Here is a 15,690-nt window from a genome sequence, read left to right as displayed (position 1 = left end):
CAATGTATCCATTTTTTTCAGTTTTATAGAAGTACATATTAAGTGCTTACTTTCTATCAAACATGTTGCTAGGTACATTTTGTGAATCAGAAAGAGAAGCAGTGGGAACAATACCAGTCACATAAAGATAAAGGCCAAGACAGAGTTATAAGTTAGTATTTTTAACTAATGTGGTATATGTTATATAAATATATATATTTTACATACTTTATCATTTTACTAGTAATAATTCCAAATGGGTTAAGAAGAAATCTTATTCATCAAGTTTGATGAATTTTCAAACAACTCTTAATGAAGGTCTGATCATAAATAAACAATAAAAGAGCAGAACTATAATATACTGGGCAGAGTCAGGCTTATACCAAAAACAACATGCAACATAAAAAAGAGAATATAAAGAAAGACAATCTGCTGGGTATTAAAAGTCATCTCAATATGAACTCTTTGCAACCAGCACAGAACTAATTAGCTGCCAAATACAAAACACACCAAGGTAGGCTTGGCTGATAGAAGTAAGGAGTTAGTAATGGAGAAAAAATTAGTTTCTTGGTGCAAGAGATCTGAATAGCATTTTGGAGCATTTCCCTAGCTGGTACAAGAAGTATTAAAAAGCTTTTTTGGCAAGGGATAAAAGTAAATACCAACAGAATGCTACATTTTTACAACTAGCAGACTGCCCCAGGAATGACAGAGATATCAGTAAAGTAGCAAAGGGATAACTTAAAATGTTTGTTGTAGGCTCAAGAAAACAAAAAAAATGGATTTCTATAAAGATGTCACAATAGTTATGTTCAGGCATTTAGATTTAAGGAAAGTAAAATTAAAACACACCTTTCCCCCAAAATTAAGGGGAATTTTTCCAGAACCAAGTAAATTGCTAAATAGCAACATTATAACTGGTAAACAATAACTGGCAACAAATAAGTTTACATGCTGTAATATTCTGCCCAAACCAGTCCCAGATACGGTTAAATAATCGAGATGCAAACTAATTTTATTCCAGGAAGCCTAGACCATTTCTTGGTTAGATGTGCAGTTTCATTTAACATTTGAAAGCTCATCTGACAGTTAAGTCCCTTATAGACCAGTTCACTGTGTAGCAAGAGTGGCTTGAATATGCTATGTTCTATTACAAAGAGACTTAAAACCTAATCTGTGTCATTCATTCACTGAGAGTCATAGCATCTGGTAAACCTGTTGGCTTGCAAAAAGTAGCTACACTGCATCTCACAACTCATCTTCTTGAAGCATTTTCTGCAGCGTTTCTGCACCTTCCTGAATTCATACACAATCACTGCTATCTACCAAAAAAATAAGATCCGGGGTATTCTGGAAGTAAGACTTTCAGAGAAGCCTGATTATTATTATTTAAAAAAATTTTTATTAAGGTATAATTGATATACACTCTTATGAAGGTTTCACATGAAAAAACACTGTGGTTACTACATTTACCCATATTATCAAGTCCCCCCCATACCCCAATGCAGTCACTGTCCATCAGTGAAGCAAAATGCCACAGATGCACTCTGTGCCTTCTCTATGCTACAGTTTTCCCTGTGATACCCCATACCATGTGTACTAAACAGAATACCCTTCAATCCCCTTCTCTCTCGCACCCCACTCACCCTCCCACACCCCTCCCCTTTGGTAACCACTAGTTCATTCTTGGAGTCTCTGAGCCTGCTGCCATTTTGTTCCTCCAGTTTTGCTTCATTGTGATACTCCACAAATGAGGGAAATCATTTGGCATTTGTCTTTCTCTGCCTGGCTTATTTCACTGAGCATAATATCCTCCAGCTCCATCCATGTTGTCGCAAATGGTAGGATTTGTTTCTTTCTTATGTCTGAATAGTATTCCATTGTGTATACGTACCACCTCTTCTTTATTCATTAATCTACTGATGGATACTTGGTTTCTTTCGTATCTTTGCTATTGTAAAAAGTGCTGCGATAAACATAGGGGAGCATATGTCTTTTTGAAACTGAGAAGTTGTATTCTTTGGGTAAATTCCAAGGAGTGGGATTCCCAGGTCAAATGTTACTTCTATTTTTAGTTTTTTGAGGAACCTCCATATTGCTTTCCACAATGGTTGAAGTAGCTTACATTCCCACCAGCAGTGCAGGAGGGTACCCCTTTCTCTGCATCCTTTCCAGCATTTGTGTTGTTTGTCTTTTGGTTGGTGGCGATCCTTACTGGTGTGAGGTGATATCTCATTGCGGTTTTAATTTACATTTCCCCGATGTTTAGTGATGTGGAGCATCTTTTCATGTGTTTGTTGGCCATGTGAATTTCTTCTTTGGAGAACTGTCTGTTCATATCCTCTGACCATGTGTTAATCGGGTTATTTGTTTTTTGGGTGTTGAGGTGTATAAGTTCTTTATATATTTTGGATGTTAACCCCTTGTCGGATATGTCATTTACAAATATATTCTCCCATACTGTAGGATGCCTTTTTGTTCTATTGATAGTGTCCTTTACCGTGCAGAAACTTTTTAGTTTGATGTAGTCCCATGAGTTCATTTTTTGCTTTTGTTTCCCTTTCTCGAGGAGATGCATTCAGGAAGAAGTTGCTCATGCTTATATTCAGGAGATGTTTGTTTATGTTGTCTTCTAAGAGTTTTATGGTTTCATGACTTACATTCACATCTTTAATCCATTTCAAGTTTACTTTTGTGTGGGGTTAAACAATAATCCAGTTTTATTCTCTTGCATGTAGCTGTCCATTTTGCCAACACCAGCTGTTGAAGAGGCTGTCATTTCCCCATTGTATGTCCATGACTCCTTTATCATATATTGACTGACCATACATGGGTTTATATCAGGGCTCTCTAGTCTGTTCCATTGGTCTATGGGTCTGTTCTTGTGCCAGTACCAAATTGTGTTGATTACTGTGGCTCTGTAGTAGAGCTTGAAGTTGGGGAGCACAATCCCCCAGCTATATTCTTCCTTCACAGAATTGCTTTGGCTATTCAAGGTCTTTTTTGGTTCCATATGAATTTTAGAACGATTTTCTCTTGTTCGTTGAATAATGCTGTTGGTATTTTGATAGGAATTGCATTGAATCTGTAGATTGCTTTAGGCAGGATGGCCATTTTGACATTATTAATTCTTCCTATCCATGACCATGGATATGTTTCCATTTATTAGTATCTTCTTTAATTTCTCTCATGAGTGTCTTGTAGTTTTCAGGGTATAGGTCTTTCACTTCCTTGGTTAGGTTTATTCTTAGGTATTTTATTCTTTTTGATGCAATTGTGAGTGGAACTGTTTTCCTGATTTCTCTGCTAGTTCATTCATTATTAGTGTATAGGAATGCAACAGATTTCTGTGTATTAATTTTGTATCCTGCAACTTTGCTGAATTCAGGTATTAGATCTAGTAGTTTTGGAGTGGATTCTTTAAGGTTTTTTATGTACAATATCATGTCATCTGCAAAAAAGGGACAGTTTGACTTCTTCCTTGCGAATCTGGATGCCTTTTTTTTCTTTGTGTTGTCAGACTGCTGAGGCTAGGACCTCCAGTACTATGTTGAATACAAGCGGGGAGTGTGGGCATCCTTGTCTTGTTCCCGATCTTAAAGGAAAAGCTTTCAGCTTCTTGTTATTAAATATGATGTTGGCTGTGTGTTTGTCATATATGGCCTTTATTTTGTTGAGGTACTTTCCCTCTATAGCCATTTTGTTGAGAGTTTTTATCATGAATGGATGTTGAATTTTGTCGAATGCTTTTTCAGCATCTATGGAGACAAACATGTGGTTTCTGTCCTTCCTTTTGATGATGGTGATGGATTTTCGAATGTTGTACCATCCTTGCATCCCTGGAATAAATCCTACTTGATCATGATGGATGATCTTTCTGATGTTTTTTGAACTCGGTTTGCTAATATTTTGCTGACTATTTTTGCATCTATGTTCATCAGGGATATTGGTCTGTAATTTTCTATTTTTGTGGAGTCTTTGCCTGGTTTTGATATTAGAGCGATGCTGGCCTCAAAGAATGAGTTTGGAAGTATTCCCTCCTCTTCTATTTTTTGGAAAACTTTAAGAAGAATGGGTATTAGGTCTTCACTAAATGTTTGATAAAATTCAGCGGTCAAGCCATCTGGTCCGGGCATTTTGTTCTTAGGTAGTTTTTTGATTACCAGTTCAATTTCTTTGCTGGTAATTGGTCTGTTCAGATTTTCTGTTCCTTCATGGGTCATCCTTGAAAGGTTGTATTTTTCTAGAAAGTTGTCCATTTCTTCTAGGTTATCCAGTTTGTTACCATATAATTTTTCATAGTATTCTCTCATAATTCTTTGTATTTCTGTGGTGTCTGTAGTGATTTTTCCTTTATCATTTCTGATTGTTTCTGTGTGGACTCTCTTTTTTCCTTGATAAGTCTGGCTAGGGGTTTATCTCTTTTGTATATTTTCTCAAAGAATCACCTCTTGCTTTCATAGAGTCTTTCTACTGTTTTATTCTTCTCAATTTTATTTATTTCTCCTCTAATCTTTATTATGTCCCTCCTTCTACTCACTTTGGGCCTCATTTGTTCTTCTTTTGTAGTTTCATTAATTGTGAGTTTAGACTGCTTATATGGGATTGTTCTTCTTTCCTGAGGTAAGCCTGTATTGCAATATACTTTCTTCTTAGCACAGTCTTGGCTGCATCCCACAGATTTTGCGTTGTTGAATTATTGTTGTCATTTGTCTCCAAATATAGTTTTGTCTCTGTTTTTATTTGGTCATTGATCCATTGGTTATTTAGGAGCATGTTATTGAGCCTGCATGTGTTTGTAGGATTTTTCATTTTCTTTGTGTAATTTATTTCTAGTTTCACACCTTTGTGGTCTAAGAAACTGGTTGGTATAATTTCAATCTTTTTGAATTCACTGAGTCTCTTTTTGTGGCCTAGTATATGATCTATTCTTGAAAATGTTCCATGTGCACTTGAGAAGAATGTGTATTCTGCTGCTTTTGGGTGTAGAGTTCTGTAGATGTCTGTTAGGTCCATCTGTTCTAATGTGTTGTTCAGTGCCTCTGTGTCTTTACTTATTTTCTGTCTGGTTGATCTGTCCTTTGGAGTCAGTGGAGTGTTGAAGTCTCCTAGAATGTATGCACTGCATTCTATTTCCCCTTTTAATTCTGTGAATATTTGTTTCACATATGTAGGTGCTCCTATGTTGGGTGCGTAGATATTTATAATGGTTATATCTTCTTGGATATCTTGTTGGATTGACCCCTTTATCATTATGTAATGTCCTTCTTTGTCTCTTGTGTCTTTCTTTGTTTTGAAGTCTATTTTGTCTGATACAAGTACTGCAACTCCTGCTTTTTTCTCTTAGTTGCATGAAATATCTTTTTCCATCCCTTCACTTTTTAGTCTGTGTATGTCTTTGGGTTTGAAGTGAGTCTCTTGTAGGCAGCATATAGATGGGTCTTGTTTTTTAATCCATTCAGTGACTCTATGTCTTTTGATTGGTGCATTCAGTCCATTTACATTTAGGGTGATTATCGATAGTATGTACTTATTGCCATTGCAAACTTTAGATTTGTGGTTACCAAAGGTTCAAGGTTAACTTCCTTAGTATCTAAGAGTCTAACTTAACTCAGTTAATATGCTATGACAAACACAATCTACAGGTTCCTTTCTTTTTCTCTTCCTGTTTCTTGCTCCCTCATTCTTTATTAGGTATCATATTCTGTACTCTTTGTCTATCCCTTGATTGACATTGGGGATAGTTAATTTAATTTTGCATTTGTTTAGTAATTAGCTGTTCTAATTTCTTTATTGTGGTTTTATTACCTCTGGTGATCTACAGCAGTCCCACCAAAATAGAGTGTAGAGATTGTTTGTGCGAGGTAAACTCTCTCAGCTTTTGCTTATCTGGAAATTGTTTAATCCCTCCTTCAAATTTAAATGATAATCTTGCCGGATAAAGTAATCTTGGTTCCAGGCCCTTCTGCTTCATTGCATTAAATACATCATGCCACTTCTTCTGGCCTGTAAGGTTTCTTCTGACAAGTCTGATGATAGCCTGATGGGCTTTCCTTTGTATGTGATCTCATTTCTCCCTCTGGCTGCTTTTTAACAGTGTGTCCTTATCTTTGATCTTTGCCATTTTAATTACTATCTTAGTCTTGTCTTCCTTGGGTCCCTTGTGTTGGGAGATCTGTGGATCTCCATGGCCTGAGAGACTGTCTCCTTCCTCAGATTGGGGAAGTTTTCAGCAATTACCTCCTCAATGACACTTTCTATCCCTTTCTCTCACTCTTCTTCTTCTGGTACCCCTATAATACGAATATTGCTCTGTTTGGATTGGTCACACAGTTTTCTCAATATTCCTTCATTCTCAGAGATTCTTTTTTCTCTATGTGCCTCGGCTTCTTTGTATACATCTTCCCTTGTTTCTATTTCATCTATCGTATCCTCTACCGTATCCAATCTGCTTTTATTACCCTCCATTGTGCTCTTCAACGACTAGATCTCTGATTGGAATTCATTCCTGAGTTATTGAATATCTTTCTGTACCTCCATTAGCATGTTAATGATTTATATTTTGAACTCCCATTCAGGAAGAGTCATTAGGTCCATGTCATCGTTCTCAGGAATTATATTAATTTTACTCTGAACCAGGTTCTTTTGGCGTTTCATATTTGTATGTGGCATCCTCTAGTGTCTAGAAGCTTCTACTCTCTGGAGCTGCTCAGCCCCTGAAGCAATGTATGGGGTCCCTGAGGAATGGTATTGGTCCCTGGGGGGGAGGAAAGAGCTGTTTCCTGCTTCCCGGTTGCTATGTGTGTCTCCACTGCCTGAGCCAGTGGGCCGAGCACACAGGTATATAAGCCTCTATGTTTTGCGTTTGTAGTTGCTATAGACAGATCTTCTCTCTGGCTGGCCTAATGCCAGGGTAGGATTTGCTGGTTTGCGAGCCAGGTTGGGCTAGCCGGGAGAAAGGTACAGTAGGGTGCCTATCACGGAGGAGGTCCTTGGAGCTGTGTAGGCAGCCAGGGAGCTGGAGCACCTGGAAATCTTGAAAGCTCCCAACCTGCTTTTCAGAGTGTACCTGCACAATTTTGTCTACCTGTCCTTTCTCCTGAGCAGTAAGCTCTGTGCAATCCTTACCCCTTTAGCAGCTCTCTTGCTAAGGCTTCCTTGTTAGGAAATCTCTCAGACTTCCCACTTGTGGAAAGCATGGATCTCTGCGTTCCACAAGCAGCTGAAATCTCAGTCTCTCCTGGAATTCTACCTGTCTTATCTTTCCAATTCCCTAACCATGATAGTATCATGAAAGCACCATGAAATGTAGGTTTGTACTCCCACAGCAGATCTATTGGAGTTAGGTATTCAGCAGTCCCAGGCCTCCACTCCCTCCCTGCTCCATTTCTCTTCTCCAGCAGGTGTGCTGGGGTTGGGGAAGGGCTTGGGTCCCGCTGGTCCACAGCTTTGGTACGCTACCCTGTTCTGTGACGTCTGCTCTTTTCTCCAGGTGTATGCAGTCTGGCACAGTCCTCTTTCCTGTTGCTCTTTCAGGATTAGTTGTATTAATTATATTTTCATATTGTATATGTTTTAGGAGGAAGCCTCTGTCTCACCTCTCACGCCACCATCTTTAAATCGGGCCTAATTTTATTTTGACTACCAACATCCCATACCATGAAACAGATGTTCTTTTATCTACTGTTTCTACATTAAAACCAATGGTAGGAATGGTGGTGACTATTTCCCCTAACTTCAGTTTACAAAGAATGCCTGCCTGGCCAGCAGAATCCAATCCAACAATCAAAAGTGCAATTGCTTCTCGTGGCCAAGGCAGAAGAGGCGAGAGTTGGTGAGGTCCATGGCGGTGGTGGTGGCACTTGTGCCAGCAGGAGAAGTGGTCTGGAATGTCCCTGGTCTTTTCCTTTCATGCTACTGGCAAACTGAAAGGGAAGAGGAGCAGAGGAAGAAAGAGGGTGGCAGGGATGGCTCACTAGCTGGTATGATGGATGAAGCTCATCAACAGGAACTGGCAGAGTGAGGGCCTGCTTAAGGACTGCATTATATTGTATTTACTTGCAGAGTAAGGATATATAAGCCAGAAAGTGTAATATTTTTAAAAGGAATAGATTTGAAGCAACAATCAATTTGGTTGGTTGAAAATTATTAACACTAAAGAAATACAAAAGTTCCCACTGGAGAACATTTTCAACTTTCACCACTTAAAATAAGAGTCTTTAAGTTATTCAATAGTAGTAACAATATATTTTCTTTAAACTGCATTTTAAATTTTCAAGAAATGTTTTAGGACAAATTTTAAAAGCAGAACAAGTTTATTTTACCAATCATAGTAGTCCAGTAATTCAAAATCAGCTTTAAGTGATTCCCGAAAAGTTCCATTCACAAAATCTCTCATCACCTTATTTATTAATAGAGCAAGACCTACACTAAAAACTGATAAAATCAATTATACCTTATTAGTTCAATATGAAACTTCTGTCTGGATGGAGTTAATGGAATTGTGGAATGGAATGTGTATAGTAGATAACAGAGGAAACTAGGAATGGCCAAATCTAATAGATTTGTACTGTATATTCTGTAGAAAACCCTGGACTAAAATCAAGACCAATCTTTGTGATTCATTCTTTACCACACAGTGGAACTAGGGATTTTTTCCCAGGAGAGAAGAAAGTTAGACATAAAGAAGCAGGGTTTAGTTTTTTTTCTTCTCTTTTATGTATTTATTATAAGATGGTTAAGATTAACTCTCTAAACCTCCTAGAACAAGGCACTAAATAACTGCCATATAATTCATTCATTCAGGTATTATTTTCTGGGCACTGTACTAGCCACAAACAGTAAAGTATTTTGGTCTAAGGTACATACCTTCATAGGTTTCAGGAGGTAATAAAATCAGTAATTCATAAAGCCTTTGTCTATAAACTACTGATGGTGTTTTCAAAGGACTTCCGTATGTTTTTAGTATTGAAGAAAGCCTTAAAATAAAAGAAAAAGTGTATCTTAAGTATGTTAGTTATATAACAATGTACCATTATTGAACAGGTTGACACATAAATATAAAAACTATTTGTTATTAGTTAACATTAGTGCTGCTTTTATGTCTTTTTTTTAAGGTGTGATTTTAAGTTATAAGAGGGGTTACAAGTGTCATACATGGAAATCATTCCGTGCTCTCTTCAACCACACTCCATAAAACAAAAGTATACATTCAGCTTAAATTTCTAAGGCCATAAGCATTTTGTCTAGCAACTGCAACTCCTACTAAATTTTAAAACTTATAACTCAGCACTTGAAAAAACTAAAATCTATTATGCAGAAAAGGAGTTAGTCAAAAAACAAACACACAGGAGACACAAATACCTGAAGAAAAATGCAAGTGTTTGTTAGAAACTTGATCTGGAATGCCATCACCAAGTAAAAATCAATCATATATACAGGTATACATAAACAAATTCTCTTTAAAAAACAAAAAGCTAAACCAATGCCTCCATTTACAAAATCTCTTATCACCTCCTTTCTATTCTCTCTTCTTTCAATTTCATGGGACTCTTTATCTTCTATTTATTCTCACTACTAGTATTTACTAATGTTCACTCATTGAACAAATATTTATCAAAGGATTAATACTCTTTACAATACACCTTGTTATCAACCTGAGTATAGTTTTTATTTCTTTTAGCAATACAGAAATTCAGTGCAATTTTACCATTGGGCTAAATTGACTAAACTGTTGTGGCATGAGGTTTCCAGGAACTCTAGAAACTGGCAATGTTTATTCACTTCTATTTTCTAAAAAAACCATTGCCTGCTATTTTTAGTTTCTAGATGAAAAGAAAGTTATCTTTTCACTTGTCATTTTATTTTTAAAAAGTTGGTTCCACTTTGTATCTTTACCTTTTAGCTTAGTAAACAATATACAAAAGCAATTATAAAATCTGAGTTTCATTTTTTAGTTATGGGAGTTAAAAATAAATCCACTGCATTTTTGTATTTCTCTAAAGCCAGAAAGAAAATTACAGCTGAAATATGAAAACTATTTCAATCATATAGAGAAGAATTTAGGAAAATATTTCTAGTGCTTTCTGCTTTTATTAGGAGGGCAGACTAGAATCTCTGAAGGGTCTTCCTGCTATAAATACACTTAGATCCTTGATAAAAGATCATGTGCATTGCTAGACTTACAGAAAGGGACTTTTCCAAGGTTAATCTCCCCCCACCAAAAAATCGTAAAAATTATGAAACAAAACATGAACTGAAATCAGAGTGGGAACACAATATCAGTACCAACACAGAGTCTGTGATTGAGCTTGTGCCCATGGCAAGGTAGGGGTGACAAAGTGGGGTCTCTTGAAGGCAGCTGAAATGGTCCCAAGTCCTGGCAGAGGCAAAGGCATATCAAATTAAACACAGCTGAAGAGAGAATTAGTGAACTGGAAGAGAGAGCTAAAGAAATTACCCAGAATGTAGTAGAGAGAAAATAAGAAAAAAATATTAGAGAAAGATTAAGAGACATAGAAGACAAAATGAAAACATCTACAATTTGTCTAATCAGAGCCCAAGACAGAAAGTGTAAGGATAATTGGAAACAGGTAAGTATCTGAAAAGATAACACTTTTCCAGAATTCCTAAGAGGAAAGAACCAACAAAACATAAACCAAGTTGGATAAGGAAATCCAAATTGGCAGTTTAAAGCAGAGACTGTGAGGTTCGATTTTTAAAAACTCCAACTATATGCAATTTGTGAGACACACCTAAAAACACAGTGACATGGAAAAATATTAAGGATAAAGAGAGTTACTGTATAGTGATAAAAGATTCAATTAATCAGGGAGATATAATTCAAAATTCCTATGTACCTAATGAGGAACCAAAGGTAGGCTGCTCCAAAATGTGCCACTTTATCATGAAGTCTATGTGGAGGTGAAGGCAATCAAGATCCTGTGGGCTCAAAAGAAACTTTTATCCCTCCCTTAACTACCTACAAAAATATAAATTGGAGTCTTTCTAAAAATATAGGTTACTGGCAGAGATAAATTTTATCTGAGTGACCTATCTGTATGAAAGGGCAAACATCTAATTACCAAACTTCTGCTCTTCCTATCACCATATGAATTGCCCTCCTCCCCTTTGAAGCCCTGAGCCCCTATCCCATTCCTTAGCTCCAGATGGCACATATATACCTCATTGTAACTTTCTGTCATCATACTGCTCATGTATATGGGGTTCCTGTTATGTACAAGATTAAATTTTTCTCCTGTTAACCTGTCTCACATAGACTTTATTTTTAGAACAGAGAGAAGAGCCTTGAAGGGTAGAGGAAAATTTTCTCTCCCTAATATTAAAAAGTTTCAAAATATGAAAAAAACACAAATTGATAGAACTATAGAGAAAAACTGATAAACCCAGGATCACAATGGAGGAGTTTAACACATCTCTCTCAATGATAGCTTAAGCAGATAAAAAAATGAATGAAGATAGATAGACCAATAGAACTTTTTAAAAAACACATTTGTCATAGAGAAAGTTTCAACAAATTTAAAAGGGCAAGTAACATACTGATCATAGCTACCAATTATAATGTAATTCAGTTAAAAATCAGTAACAAAACTGTAAGCTGAACACTAATTTCAGATGTTTAGAATTTTAAAGGCATAGTTCTAAATAACTCGAAGTCATAATGAAATTTAAAGATAAGTAAACTGAAAAAGTGGAAATAATATGTATCAATATTTTAGGATTCAGCAACTGGGACCTTAGAAGGAAGTTTATGGTTTTACCTTATATTTGAGAATTAAGAAAAATTCAATGAGCTAATGAGCATTCAAATTAAGGGGTGAGAAGAGGAACAAGGATTTAAGAAAGCAGAAAGGAGTAATAATGATGTAGAAAACAAATTCAACATAATTAAAGTTTTTCTTTGTACAGATTGATAAAATAGGTATCTCTCTCATGAGCTGGATCAGGAAAAACAAAAGAGAAGGCACAATGAAAATTAATCAAGAATGGAGAAAGGGACATTCCAGATAGAGCAGAGATTAAGAAGAGACTACTAAGAACAATTTTATGCCAAAAAATTTGAAGATAAAGATGCAGTGGTAAAACTGAAAACTGAAAAAAAAAAAAAAAGCCAACAAGCAAAACAACTCCCCAAACCAAACCTCAAATAGTCAAAAATTAAGGAAATGGAATACAGGTATCACCTGCTTTTTGAAAGTTTGCATTACACCATTTTACTTTTATGAAAGACCTATGTTAATGCCTGTTTTTGCTAATCAAAAGAGATAAAAAAGAATTTTGCTTTCATGAAAAAAGCTGAAAAGCAAAAATAGTGCTCAATGTTTGTTTTGCAGCAATCCATAGAAGTGGCATGACCTCAAGCAACAAGAATGGCACAGCAAGCTCCTTCCCTGGTAACAACACTCAGCATCAAGTTACCATGGCTTTGAACTCTGTTTGTGAGCACCTGTACTTTATCTTGATTTATTTTCTGCATCCATTACCAAGATGCATCCTAAGGTATGAGAGAAGCACAGAAGAGGTTATTTTTTGCATCTGGGAATGCTAAAACCTTTTCCCATATGAATTGACGGTAACTACTTCCCTGCCTAACAGCATATGAAAGACTTCATAGGAACACTCTACTTTCAATAGGAGAAACCACTATGTAGTTAAAAAATAAAATTCCCCCAAAGAAATACTGGTTCCAGACTGTTTTACAGACAGGTGGCTACTAACAAACTTTCATGTGACATATCACTCCAATCTTACATAAATTCCTTCACTAAACATGATGAAACATTCACACACCTCATTGTATGAGGTAAGTGTAACTTTGAAGAAAACTTGAAGAAGGCAGGCAAGAAAGAAAATTATAGGGCACTCTCACTGATTAATATAGATAAAGAGACCCAAACACAAGCCAACCAAACCTAGAAGTTTATTCTGAAAATGATAATTGTTCCAAGCACAGTTTCTCCCAAGAATGCAACCAAGTAAAAAGCTGGTCAGAAAAATTCGTTACATTAAAGTTATCCAATTAAAACCATTTTATAAAAATCAAATCCATTCATGATGAAAAACAAAACAAAATATAGCCAACTAGCAAGATGCTACTTTCTTAACCTGATAAAGAGCAGCTACTAAAAAGCCTGAAGCAAATATCATTCTTACTCATAAAATATGAGAAGCATTCCCTTTGACCACTTCTATTCTGTTTCAAATGGTAGTCATCTAGTTAGTATATAAAGGGAGAAAGAGAATATGAATGAGTAAGAATTAAAAAGGGAGAAATCCCAGAAGAATCTATATATGTTTAATATAGAAGAGTTTAGCAAGGTAGTTGGATATAAATTATATTTTTACACAACAGCAATAAAGAGATTATACACATACACACCCACTCACTCCCACATATTTATTTAATAACTATAATGAAAAAATATAAAGTATCTTGGGAATAAATTTTTTAAAAGGCATGTAAGACATTCTTAGAGAAATAATTTTATACTTTGTAAAAGACCTCAGTGTTAGGAAAAAGAGGTATCATGTTTATGGACATTGTAAGAATATCAATTGTCTTCAAATTTAGCTATAGATTCAATGGAATTCCAAATAAAATTTCAAAAGGAGACAATTAAAAGTTCAAGAAGGGCCAAATATGACTAACAATGATTGGGCAAGAAATCTTGCCCTACAACAGATGTTTACTGTAAAGATGATGTGGTGGTGGCACAGAAATGGGCAGACACACCAATAGAAGAACACAGGAGAGAGCATGGAAACAGAGCATGTATATATGGGACTATAACACATGAGAGGTGAATGGCAATCCCTGGAGGAAGTAAGGATTTTTTAGGCAAGTATGGGACAATTTGTTATTCATATTAAAAAGGACAGTGAAGTTGGATTTCTAACTCACTCCAACTACAAAACTCAATTCCAGATGGATTAAAGACTTAAATGTGAAAGACAAAACTTGGGACATTTTAGAAGGAAATAAAAGAAAGTATCTTTATAATTCTGAAGGAAGATTTTTTTCAACCAAAAGACAAAAAGTACTGACAAAAAAGTAAAAGATAAATTTGACATTAAAATTAAGAATGTCTTAATTAAAAACTATTTTACCTAAATATAGGTAAAGATATGCATGAATTGGGATTTTACAGAAGGCGAAATACTGAGGAACAATAAATATATAAAATGACATTTAAACCATCAGATATCAGATATGTAAATTAAATCATGAGATACCAATTTACACCTGGTGGATGGGCTAGAATTGATGTCTGAGTAAGTGTTGCTGAAGAAGTGAGTACTCACATGTACTACTGTAGAAATATGCAAGAGTTTTGGGAAATAATTTGGATATTTTATTGATAGGAGGATGCATAAACTACTGTATATTCACACAATAAAATATTATACAGCAACCAAAATGAATGAATTGACACACAGATAAAGTTTAGAAACATAATATTGTGTAAAAAAAGTAAGTTTCAGAAAGAGCATACCATTTGCCTGTTAAAGCAAAACTTAACAATATACTGTTTAGGGAAATATGTGTACATGATACACTTTTTAAAACCTACAAGGGAATGACAACTATAAAATGGTATTAATCAGCAGTACTTGACAGGAGCTTAATGATACTGAAAGTTAGCATAATCGAGGATATTAAAGTTATCAATAGTATTGTTAATGTTCTAGTTCACGGGTTGCTAAAGCCAGCCCTCTACCTCTTTTTTGTAAAGAAAGTTTTACTGGAATATAGCCACATTAATTCATTTCTAGTTTATCTATGACTGCTTTTGAGTTACAACAGAGTTGAGCAGGTACAACAGAGACTGTATGGCCAGCAAAGCCTCAGAAATTTACTATTTGCCCCTTAGCAGCAAATATTTGCTAAGCTCAGCATGGGCTGTGTTGGATTCACAGGGGTTCATTTCATTATGATGCTTTATAATACTTTCATTATAAGCCATATCTTAAATGTAATTTTTCTATAAATAGTTTTTTAGAAAGCTTTTTTTCCTAAACTATACATTTAATAATTAGGAAATTACAAGTCCTCATGACATATAACGGATTTTCTGTTTTCTTATCATATGTGTATAAGCCAAACATATGAAAAATATAAACAAAAAACTGTTAACAAGCATCTGGTTCTTAGGAACACAGAATAGCACTAACAAACCAATAAAATGCATACCTGAAAAGGTTAACAGGCTTAATATTTAATTTCTTGGTTAAATCTGACTGTATGGAAGATACATTATCCACCAAGTAACTTTCCTTCCCTTTAAATATGTATTTTTCTTTCAAGATCCTAGCCTAAAAAAAAAAAAAAATTATATAACTAAATGTTTGCTTTCCTCTGCAAAAGGGAAATCACTCACCACCATAAAACCATGTCCTTATTAATGTACTTAGATGATATTAACTAATTAAACTGACTGCTATTAAAAATTTTATCAATTCTAAACAGCCGATCCTTACTGAGTTAGCAAATCCACAGCACAAGGAAGTGGTGGGAGAAGACGCTGAATTACTTCCTCAGTGAGGAGATCACCACAGTGGGAAACAAAGCTCTTGATAGCTGAAAAACAGAAAAGATTTTTACCTGGCAGAGCATAATGAACCATGAGAAAAGCATTCTATTATGATATGGCATTTGCACTTTTATTAGACGAATAAAGAAATGTGCTAAAA

The 15,690-nt window shown here is 35.4% G+C and overlaps 1 protein-coding gene across 4 annotated transcripts in view; it reads right to left on the bottom strand.

The window, feature by feature from the left end:
• HEATR5A (HEAT repeat containing 5A) overlaps window positions 1–15,690 on the bottom strand; it is a 122,446-nt gene that overhangs the window by 56,980 nt on the left and 49,776 nt on the right. For all 4 annotated transcript variants that reach the window (XM_057488506.1, XM_057488507.1, XM_057488508.1 and 1 more), the window contains exons 13-14: window positions 15,478–15,577; window positions 8,848–8,957 (exon numbers count right to left, since the gene is read on the bottom strand). In XM_057488506.1, the coding sequence (XP_057344489.1) occupies window positions 8,848–8,957; window positions 15,478–15,577 (210 nt within the window). The remainder of the gene's footprint in view (window positions 1–8,847; window positions 8,958–15,477; window positions 15,578–15,690) is intronic.

Source organism: Manis pentadactyla, chromosome 11, assembly GCF_030020395.1.
Source record: "Manis pentadactyla isolate mManPen7 chromosome 11, mManPen7.hap1, whole genome shotgun sequence".
NCBI classification, from domain to species: Eukaryota; Metazoa; Chordata; class Mammalia; order Pholidota; family Manidae; genus Manis; species Manis pentadactyla.
This window is presented reverse-complemented; position numbering and strand designations above follow the sequence as displayed.